This window comes from Aristolochia californica, unplaced genomic scaffold, assembly GCF_029961685.1.
Source record: "Aristolochia californica isolate CCGP_79_NKW_82.1479 unplaced genomic scaffold, dmAriCali1.0.hap1 SCAF_14, whole genome shotgun sequence".
In the NCBI taxonomy this organism is placed as follows: Eukaryota; Viridiplantae; Streptophyta; class Magnoliopsida; order Piperales; family Aristolochiaceae; genus Aristolochia; species Aristolochia californica.
The window spans coordinates 5005148-5016069 of record NW_027181815.1 but is presented as its reverse complement, the minus strand read 5'-3'; the positions used below and the strand labels follow the sequence as shown (position 1 = coordinate 5016069).

The 10922-nt window shown below is 40.0% G+C and overlaps 2 protein-coding genes and 1 pseudogene across 2 annotated transcripts; all 3 read right to left on the bottom strand.

Annotated features, from left to right (window-relative positions):
- Positions 1–168: 168 nt before the first annotated feature.
- Positions 169–3300, bottom strand: LOC137950217 (ribulose bisphosphate carboxylase small subunit, chloroplastic 7-like; annotated as a pseudogene).
- Positions 1604–3124, bottom strand: LOC137950281 (pentatricopeptide repeat-containing protein At5g66520-like). Its single transcript, XM_068796672.1, has one exon. It carries the CDS (start codon positions 3122–3124, stop codon positions 1604–1606), a length of 1521 nt encoding a protein of 506 aa, XP_068652773.1.
- Positions 3301–3720: 420 nt separating the features above from the next.
- On the bottom strand, positions 3721–10491 carry LOC137950540 (uncharacterized). The gene is made up of 2 exons (XM_068797071.1): positions 9771–10491; positions 3721–4010 (listed from the first exon to the last, which is right to left on the bottom strand). The coding sequence occupies exon 1, from the start codon at positions 10385–10387 to the stop codon at positions 9788–9790; it is 600 nt and encodes a 199-aa protein (XP_068653172.1). The 5' UTR covers positions 10388–10491; the 3' UTR covers positions 3721–4010; positions 9771–9787.
- Positions 10492–10922: the final 431 nt, after the last annotated feature.

Here is a 10922-nt window from a genome sequence, read left to right as displayed (position 1 = left end):
GTTCTCATGAATGGGTTGGGCAAAGGCACATAACGAGAGCTTTCCATCATAGGAAGGATGCATTTGAGACTCGCTATACTTTCATGGGTTATGATCTGTCCCGCTCGTGTATCTTGGAAAGCACCAGGTGCTTACTCTATCTTGCCCCTCAAGTTTTTTGGCATACTTTAAGGTCTACCATTTCACAAGACAACAGATGCCATTGGATATAATATTTTGAGGCTTCGACATCCTTTTAACGATAATTTACAATAATTTCAACCTCACAATCTGGGTCCAGCCATAAATCCCTACTGCACATCTCTAGGCTCACCCTGTTAATCTAATGTTCCATTAACGGTTTTCATTTTGACAAGCTCTTTCTCTGAAACACAGTAAAGATAATATAAACGTAGAGAGATTTAAGCACGTAAAGGCTGCTGAGAGGCCTAAGCGGAAGGCTGAACGGGCTTCTGGATGACAAAAGGCACATGCACTGGCATTGGTGTTTGCTGTCGAATGCCATACTACGGATGTAAGCATTTGGGTAGGTTTTCTTGCATTCGTTGATCTCCTGGAGCACCAGAGAGGAGTCTGTGCATCCGAACATCGGCAGCTTCCACAGAGTCCAGTACCGGCCGTCGTAGTAACCCGGCATCCTACTGTTTGTACGATGGACGTAGCCCACCTTAGACATACAAATATTCTTCAGTTTCCTTGTAGAACGAAAGACGCAAAACTTTTTTTAAAAAATATGGTGTTTTCTTAATTGAATCTTCTCAGTATGATCAACAGATCATATTCTCAGACACTCATAGTAGGGAAAAAAAAGGAAAAATTAAAAGTGAAAGTTAGTTTTTCTTTGCCAAACAGATGACAATGAACTGAAACGGCGAAGAAGATCAGAAAGTTTAAAAATTGGGTTTCCACAGTTCGCAGTAGAGATCTCCTGCTTAAAGCGAGAATATGGTAAAACACAAAAACTCACAAAACGAAACTTACCTCGTCGAATTCCAAGCAAGGGACCCATCCATTCGCCATCATGTGATCGATCTGCTTCATGATGTCGGAGAGAGGTGGAACGTAAGACAGCGTTTCCAACTTCTTGTTGTTGATCGGATCCCACGTCTGTAAAACAATTAAAGACAACGTTAAGCTGAACTCCCGACAGTTTCAAGTTTCAAAAAGGGTTAAGTGCTACCTTCATGCAGTGAATCCTGGAGCCATTGGACACGGTTTTCCGCGTCCAGGCGACAGTCTTTAGTCGGAAATAGCTTCTCTGAGGAGGTATTCAAGCCGAGGTGGCCGGTTAGAGTGACGGAAGCAGAGAAGATTCCGGTAGACATTTCTCAGACGCACACGCAGAAAAAGAGCGTAGTGAGTTAATTAGGAGGGTGAGTGAGACTGCTAGAGAAAAGGACAGCAACTGACGGCAGCATGATGTTGGGTTTGAGGAGAATTCTGTTTTTCAGGGGACAGAGACGATCCCTCCGAGGTGGGTTCTGGTTTTGGCGTTTGGGCTGCGGCTATCGGCTTCATCTCCGCCCACTGTTGCCAAATAGCTGAATTATTTACAAGCACATTCATGGCTAGAAAGTGTTCAGTAATTTGCTTTTTCAGAAAACTATGATGTTTGAACCAAGACTCTCTGACTATAAAGATACCGGTCCGGATTAAGCTCATCCAACATTTTGTACACTTCTTGTGATTGAGCATGAGACTTGTCGTCTGCAAAAAATCTATGAACGCACCCATTTATCTCAATGAAGCTACATCCTGGAGCCACAGCCACTCTCCTCTCTCTCATCATCTTCCTCACACTCATGACATCCTCCCATTTACCTAGACTCGCATAAATATTAGCTAAAAGCACGTACCTTCCACTATGTTGAGGCTCCAGTTCAATTAAGCACCTTCCAACTTCCTCACCGAGCACCAAATTTTTATGCATCATGCATCCATTAAGCAAAGCCCCCCACATGACTCCGTCAGGCTTCATTGGCATACTATCTATCAATCTCTTGGCTTCCTCAATCTGGCCTGCTCTGCCCAACAGATCAACCATGCAGCCGTAATGCTCAAGCGCAGGAGGAATGTGATAAACCTTTCTCATAAGTTCAAAGCATTCCCATCCTTTATCTACTAAACCTCCATGGTTGCAAGCAGTTAGAACACCAATAAATGTAACTTCATTTGGTTTAGCTTCACTCTTTTCCATCTTTCCGAAAAGGTCTAATGCAGCATCACTGTGCCCGTTAACAGCCAAACCCATTATCATTGCACTCCAAGCCATCACGTCTTTGATAGGTACCTCGTCAAATACTTCTCTTGCACTTTCTATGCTCCCACACTTGGTGTAAAAATCAATCAGAGCTGTACCCAGCTCAACTCCGTATTCCATTTTGTGTTTCTCGATATAGGAATGAACCCATTTCCCCTCTTCACTCGCACCCAAACCAGCACAAGCATTAAGAACACTAACCAAAAGCGAACGATTAGGGTTCAGTTTAGGTTTGGCTCTCAATTGCCGGAACAGTTCAAGAGCACTCTCAGAACAATCATTCTGCACATATCCAGATATCATTGCACTCCAAGAAACAACATTTCTTTCAGGCATTTCGTCGAAAATCTTACGTGCTTCGTCCACCAAGCCACACGCACAATATCCACTAATTAGACTGGTCCAAGAAACTATATTTCGGTTGACACTTCCGTCGAACACACGGCGAGCGAGCTCCACCTTTTTGCAGTTTGAGTATGATGTGATCATCGAACTCACCACATACACGTCCAAATCGAAACCGTACTTGACGACCTGCCCATGAACTTGCATCACAGACAACAAAGTAGTGCAAGCCTTGATGGTGAAGGGAAACGTATGCATGTTTAGCTGAACCCCGGAGGCCCGCATTCGACCGAAAAGACGAAGACCCTTTTCCGGCTCAGAGCTTCTCGAGTAACCCCGAATCATGATGTTCCAATTGAAGATGGTGGGATCACTAATTTTGTCAAAAATAAGCTGCGCATAGACCAGATTCCCACCATCCGATATCGCAGAAAATGCTAGAATACGACTTGTTACATAGGTGAAGTGGACAAGGCCAAGAACAATCATTTGGGAGTGGATTTGCTTTAGTTGTTCCATGCCTCGACATTGATCCAAGAGAGAGAGGTAAGGAGACGAAGATCTTAGGTTTTGGTGTGAAGAAGATAGATGTAAAAATCGCTTGGAGAAACTCAAGTTCAGTTTATAGATACTTGAACTCATACAGAGGCCCTCTGTCACGGGAAATAGCATAGCGACTGTTAGACTCTCTATTTCTTCACTTCATCCCATCTTCGTTGCTCCGTGAGTTGAGTATCGATATTGCAGGTTCCGGCTTCCATCCGTTCATATGTGGCTGAGCAGGCCCCGTCTTACGCAGCTTTGACTTCGGCTGGACGAGGCTGGATTGTTGCGGAGATCAGGGAGAGTAAACTTCGAACGTGAGGAAGAAATCCCAGCCCTCGTAACTGAGAGACGATGGCAGTATGAGCAGTATCCGAGTTTGATGCATCTGTCGAGTTGATCGTCATGCTAAAATAAACTCAAGATTATCAGTTTACCAACTGACTATAAATGATAAACATCAAGCATTTAGTCCTCTATAACAGACGAGAGACTTTCTTTTTTCTTTTTAACGCAGAGCAAGAACCGGTTACTCGAAAAAAAAAAAAAAAAAAAAATAGCGAGGTTTTAAATTTTTAACAAGAATAATAAACATGATCATAGGGAGTAGCCACTAATTCAGCTTTCACTACAGCCATTTTCATCAATTTCATCAACCAGATGTATAACAATTCTGCGTTTACATAACAAAGTTGTCACATCACAATCAACGCTTTGATTTTGCCAATCGATGGAGAGAGTGAATTCCCTGAAATTTTGAATGCAGATATCACGTTAACCCAATCGCTCCCGGAGTGACTTCCTGTTTCCACTTTGTTCACTCTCATGGCCCCCTACTAAAAACAAAACAAGCGGAGTTCGCCTGTGTCCACAAAGAAGAAATGCTCTCAGTCACAACCAAGTTAGTACCAAAATAAGATCTCAGTAAAAAGATTCCAAAAATGTCCATGTTAAAAATACAAAACTGGGAAGGAGTGTGGTCTACTGAACCATTTATACCAGTTTCCATACAAAGTTTCACTATTTCACTGGCCCATTGAAACATTTCTACTTACTACTACTTCATCCAAAGTTTTACTGGAATTACAAAAAGATGAGAGAAGATAAGACATTCAAACATTATCAAAAGCTTCAAGAAAACATTTGGTAAGATATCCTTACCAAACAATTGATTGAAATTCAAAAAGTATGTGTTATATCTTTCTCAGAAAAGAAGTAAGAACAAAAACTAAGCATTCAGTTTGAATATGTTGTATTAATCAGGTTAGATGTACGATATATTACCAAGTTCACAGTAATTTAGTTCAATATTTAGTATTAATAAAAGTTTATCCTATGTTATTTAAATCAAGTACTAGTTTTTTCCTAATTCTGAGTTTTCAAGCCTCTTTTCCTCGGTATTCAAAATAGTTCCTCAACTGTTTCCTAATTTTAATTTCACAGACCTTTTTATATGCAGCATTTTCCCTTTCCATCGAGCTTTATCACTAACATTTCACAAAAAGTCTCTTAGCTGTTTTCTAATTTTAATTTCATACACTTTTTTTTACAGCATTTACCATTTCTATTCAAGCTTTATCATTAATTAATTAATGATGAATACTTTTAGTAACAGGGATGTCTCAATTTTCTGACTCTCGGATCTTATCTGAAAAATTGAGTTAGGGTATCTACACCTTTCATGGTATAATCTCTTTCTTTTCTGAAGGTGGCGTGGAAGGCCCATGCTTTTTTTTTTTTTTTTACTCCATGGGTTGCCACATTCTTGTTGTCTCTAACAAAACCATAGGTTTCTCACTAAAGAATCATATTCAACCAAGTAAAAAGACTAGAAACGTGGTTCAGAATGAAGCAGCATTGCTTTAACTGCAGGGCAACCAAGAGGAGTAACAGGAAGATGCAGTTAAAGAGAATACAACCCAAAATGGAAGCAGATAATATGCTAAATCATAATATAAATATAATGCTAAATCTAGAGAAATGCTTAATAGCCGTATTAACATCTGTCATCAAACTATCTATGAGTCAGTTAATGAAGCTCCAAGAAATCCCATAGGACAGAATCCAGAACTCCTCAGCAGATAGATCCACTTCAAGGAGGCAAAAGGACACATAAGCAGGGTTTGCAACCAATGCATAGTTTATGTTTGAGGTTCAAATATATATATATATATATATATTTGAGGTAGGGAGGCAGAAAATGAAGCTTCAAAGCTTATGCCAAATAAAAAAAAAATTCATTCACGTATAGGACTTATACTATTCAAATTAGCTGCAACAAAAGGTGAAGAGAGAGCTTCCTTCACTTGGATCACTTTGCATGATAGTGTCGATGCATATCATGCTGATGCATGCTACCATTTACTCTCCAACTGAAACATTCCAGCACAAGTCTTATTTTCTTCAAGAACCCTCACAACAGATATATACCAAGGGAGATTTTCTGCTTCTTGGTTTCTCCTCAAATTCAAATTCCAATAATTATTGTCATTTATGGAAATCCAGATGGACAAACGGGCGCAGAGGCCTCACAAACCAATCTAAAAACGTACAAAATGATTTGGCAAGAAGGCAATGCTAATCCAACTATCCGTCCACAATCTAATATTTGATCTTGAATAACCTCTGAGTCTCAACCAGGGAATAACATCTGGCTGGATTTCACAAATTGCTCTCTACACTGGAGAGGTCATTTGAGTGAGGAAGCACCCACTAATCTGTTGGATAATGATATATGTACTGGGTAAATCTTCCAACCCAAAAGGCACTTCAAGCAGGTGGTAATGCGAATTTACTGTCTACAGAAGGGCCATAATGATTTATTGTAAAGGGATAGGCTATCCATGCTTTCCTGAAGATCTCTCCAGCCAAACAGCTAGAGTAGTATCAAATGCGGAAAATTGCTGATGAATGAGAAGGCAGTAGAGGAATGTTCACTGACAGGCAAACCTCATTAATATCGGCCCCAAACATATCCATGAATTGGATGTCAGAAGGCATGAATCATGTAAACACTTGCATTGTACTACAGTAGAAAGTGCAGCAGATGTGAAGGCCTCTTACAGCGAGTATGTTATTGACCCTCACGATTTGCTTTATTTTCATAATAGCACTTTCTCCATAGAAAAAAATACTTAATGATGGATCCTTTGTCATTTTTAAAACAAAAGGCAAAAGAAACACTACTTTAGGATCGCTCATTTGTCATTTTTTAACAAAAGCCAAATAAATCAAGCACAAAAGAAAACAAAGACCTGCAAAAATCCTTTTTAACCAAATAAGTCCATGTCTATTTAGTCGAAGTAACGGGTTGTTCACGTGTAACCTTTTATCGCTAGACTACTATTTGGATTTGAGAACATGATTGTGACTAATGCCATGCCAATCCATATCCAAGAATTACTCCATAAAGTCTTTAAGGCACGTCCACTCACATCTTAAGGGGGTACAATAGTCTTCAAGAACCAATTAGATGATTGCTCATGCACAGACTAGACTTCAAATACATAAAATATTGAGGATTTCTAACAACAAAATTTTAAATAGACTTATGGAATGACAGTTTTCCACTCCTCAAAAGGAGAAACAAGGGTACCAACAGAACTCCAGTACACTTGAATGCCATGGAGATAAACAGATTAGGATAATCCAAAACATCTGAGAGCTATTTAGTATCTATTAAATGGCTTTGCATACCAGGTGAGACGGTACAAGTGAATAGATCTCAGTTTTGGGTGAACCCCATAGTTACAAATATGTACTATCATTAGTGAAACACTTGGGTTCAGCGAAAAAAATAAAAAAAATGTACAAATGAAAAGAGTTGCGCCTACAGGTTGCCTTTGTCATGCATAAGACTTAATAACCAAATGAGACTGCCCACAAATTATTACCCCAAAGCAATCCAAGTGAATGAGTTCATTTAGGACGTGGAGAGCACAAACCCAACAAGGTAATGAGAAGGATTTTGAAACAAAATAACCAGACAAAAAAGTGGATGGATAATCCTTGACTGTGGGTATCTATATGCTTGACTGCCATCCTTCTCTAGTAATTTTGACACATCAGTATTTGCCTCATCCAGTCAAATGAAAGAGTCAACGTGTGAAGGGTTCAAGTTTGTGTGATTGGGCAACGACCAAAGACCCCTTAGTAAGACTTGCTGCTATGTTACAGTTATAATAACAAACAAAAGCATGCTACAGATAAACTAATGCACAAAGTTGAACTTGAGTAGCAAAGGCACAAGTATATCTAATACCCATCAAATATTTCAAGAAAAGATGAGTGAACCATAGGATAAGGATAAGGATAAGATTCCACCAAAAAACAAAAAAAAACCATAAGATAAGATTCACACTGGAGAAGGTACCAAGACGCAAATAATGACAGATAAGTAAGCAAAGCAAAAAAAAAACAGTTGTTGATATACTCCTCATGCAAACAACAAATCACACAAATCAGAGGAGAAGAATTGGTGCAAAGCTTAAAAGAGTTAAGCAGAAAAAGACATACAACAAATTAAGCTTTATAGTGGAAAGGGAGTTAACTTGAAGATAAACTAATAACATGCCCATGGCAGTTATCCCCAATCCATCCTAATTTCTTCTACATTTTTTCTTATTTTCCCATTAAATCAATTTTGCAAAAACAAACCAATAATGTACAACTTCTCTTCATTTTTGTTGCTCAAGTGGGTAAACTGTGCACAGGGAAGTATAAATAGACATTATTTCCTTTGGCCAGTGATCCAAATTTATCTGTCATGCACAAACCACCAAGGTGAAGAAAGGAAAGCCAAGACCATAGTATAAAAAGTTTGAAGATTTTAAAATCCCTCCCAGTATTTTTTTTATTTTATTTTTTGAAATAGAGGGAACACCCAGTACTTAAGGATTGGGAAAGCAAAACCAGGGTACAATAACTCAGGTAATGGTTGAACATTAATTCTGATAGTTTCGTAAATTTATGGGACTAGAATATAACAAAACCATGACTTACATAACATGGCAATACCGGAATGCAGCCATCTTTTAACCCCTCTGAAGAAAATCAGTCATGCATGTCAAACGAAAAATGATGTAAACTGTGACTACAAACTGAAGGTCCAAGCTTCAGGAGGTAAGACTAGTTCAAGTTGGGTGCAAGGACATTCCCCATGGAAAAATAATGACAACAAGATTTGTGATGTTAGAATGAGTTTTCCTTGATATGTTCTGGACATGGTAAGGAGTCATCATCTAATTCTGCACCTTCCAAGACTGCAGCACTTCATTTAAGACTATTCAAGTGATTGTTCATGCTAGCAAAAGAAAGTACTACAAACAATACAATGCAACTATCGGAAAAAATACATCAGGCATGGTTAGTAATATGAGTTCTACAATTTGTTGCTATCTTGGAGCTGCCCCAGATAATAAAATGAGCACCCTGAGACCACTTCAAGAGAAAAGGAACTTCCTCAGAATTGCTAAGCAATCCCTTCGAGCTCTTCCTTTCTCTTCAGTGTAGACACTCTAGGAAAGACATACCAATCACCAGTTAATCAAGGAACGACTAAAAACAAGAAAAATAATGACAGTATTGTTGGTAATTGCAATCCTATAATTGAAAATCCACTAAGGTAGTACCCAAGAACACACAAAACAATATCTATAACATGAGATGGCCAACCAAATACATACTCAACCAATGAACTCACTAAGTCAACAATCCATCTTTGAGTTTGAGGTTTTATAGGCCTCTTCCTTTGTAATTTTTCTCTTTCCTTTTTTTTGAGTTTGATGTTTTATACGTGGATACTTATTGTGCTTGCATAATGTGGTCTGCACTCAACCTCGTATCTCACTCAGGAACTTGACATGTTCCTGAGTTACAAGTTGAATAAACTACTTCACTGAACCTCGAACAGAATAATAAATATTTTCAATAGCTACACAAGCATCTTATCCAGAGTTCAAATAGATTTCTTTGAATCTTTCTAATGTTGCTGCTGGAGTAACCTCTGATTTCAACTAAAGTGAAAGTTTCAACCGTATCAAATTCAAAGTATCCTCGGGTCAACGGACAATGGTGACCGTCCAGAAGTCGCAACTGTTAACCTCCTCCCAGTTAAGCCGTCAGTGCACTTCTCATCCCAAAGGGACAAAACTACCTCATGAAATTGACTTTTCTCAACAATACTAGATACAGTACGACATGGTATTTTTAATCAAAGGCAACAAGCATTAAACTGTGGCATCACATTTACTGGTTTTGGGATTTTTATTAATACTTATTTACCTTATACAATAAGAAAGTCCAGAAAGTTTCCGAAGTTAGTTATAACTGGATAGCTAAGAGAATAGATCATCCTGTGGTAAATCAGAAATCTAAAAGGCCTTCAAAGAAATAATACGAGAAATATGCTATGACCAACTCACAACCTACAGGAGAACACTTGATTATGTGCTAGCGCACCTCAAACCAACTACGAAGTTTGAGGTCCTAACTCATCACTCTAAATATGAAAATAGTTCAACTCCAAATTCGCCATTTTGGGAACATTAGAAATTCACAACCGCAAAAGTAACCATAAGATTAGCAAAAAAAGAGAAACACAGGTAGTGCAAGGACACCTAACCTTAAGAAAGCGAATAATTAGCGGTTGAGTTCCGCAGGGAGAGGCCTATTAAATCCACCCCTCCGGTTCATATACTGCCTGGGCTGCCGCTTCGTTACAACCCTCACGCCACTCACATTTGCCCCCTGCACGGGCTTCCCCTTGGTGGAATCGAATCCTGTTGGAATCCCTAACTTCATCATCATCTCTATCTCGTCAGTGTCAACATCGGCAGTGGCGTCAGGGGCGTCATTCTGTTTCGGCTGCTGTTGCTGCTCACGAGCAATGCCATCGACAAACTCAGAGACGGCGTCGGCAGTCGTCCGGTGCGGGTTGTCTTCGGGTTCGTCGCGATGCCGGTGGTGCTTGCGGGTATAGTCAGTTGACGGAGAGCGGTGGTGGTGATGATGGCGGCGGCGGGAGCGTTCGGCGGAGCGGGAACGGGAGCGGCGGTCGGGTGACCTAGTGTGTTTGGAACGAATTCTTTCCGGTGAGCGCGAACGGGAGCGGCGACGGTCTCGGTCTTTGGCACGTTCTCGGTCTCGGTCTCGATCTTTCTCTTTATCTCTTCTTCGATCCCGGTCGCGGTCCCGGTCCCGGTCCCGGTCTCGCTCGCGCTCGCGCTCGCGTTCGACCATTTTCTCAGCAGGCCGGGGGCTCGCCGCCGTTAAGCACTTGCTCAAGCAATTAGCAACTTTCTCACGCGCGAAAGCAACCAGGCATCGGCAGCGCAGCCACAACTACCCCCCTATAGTTTTTTGAGACATTTTTATTTCAAAAATCCCTTTTGCTACGTTGGAAGATATAAATAAGTTGAAAAAACAGGAATAAATTGTTACACTTCATAAGGATCAAAGATATGACATGTAAATAACAAGTATTACCATAAGTCTAGGAATGTTAGAAGTAAAATATGCATTTCCCTTCAAAATTTACATACATTAAAATTTATTAGGTATTATACGGAATACTTGAAATATAAAATATTGAAACCAGTTGCGCTAAAAACTCGAAGCTATAGTGAAGGCGCAACATGAATATAAGAGGGATCGGCCTGATCGATATTAGATTCCCAACACTCCCCCCACATGGCTCGTGGAAACAGGTGGGAGCGAGACTCGAACTCGGGACCTACCTTGCTCTGACACCATATTGAAACCAGTTGTGTTAAAA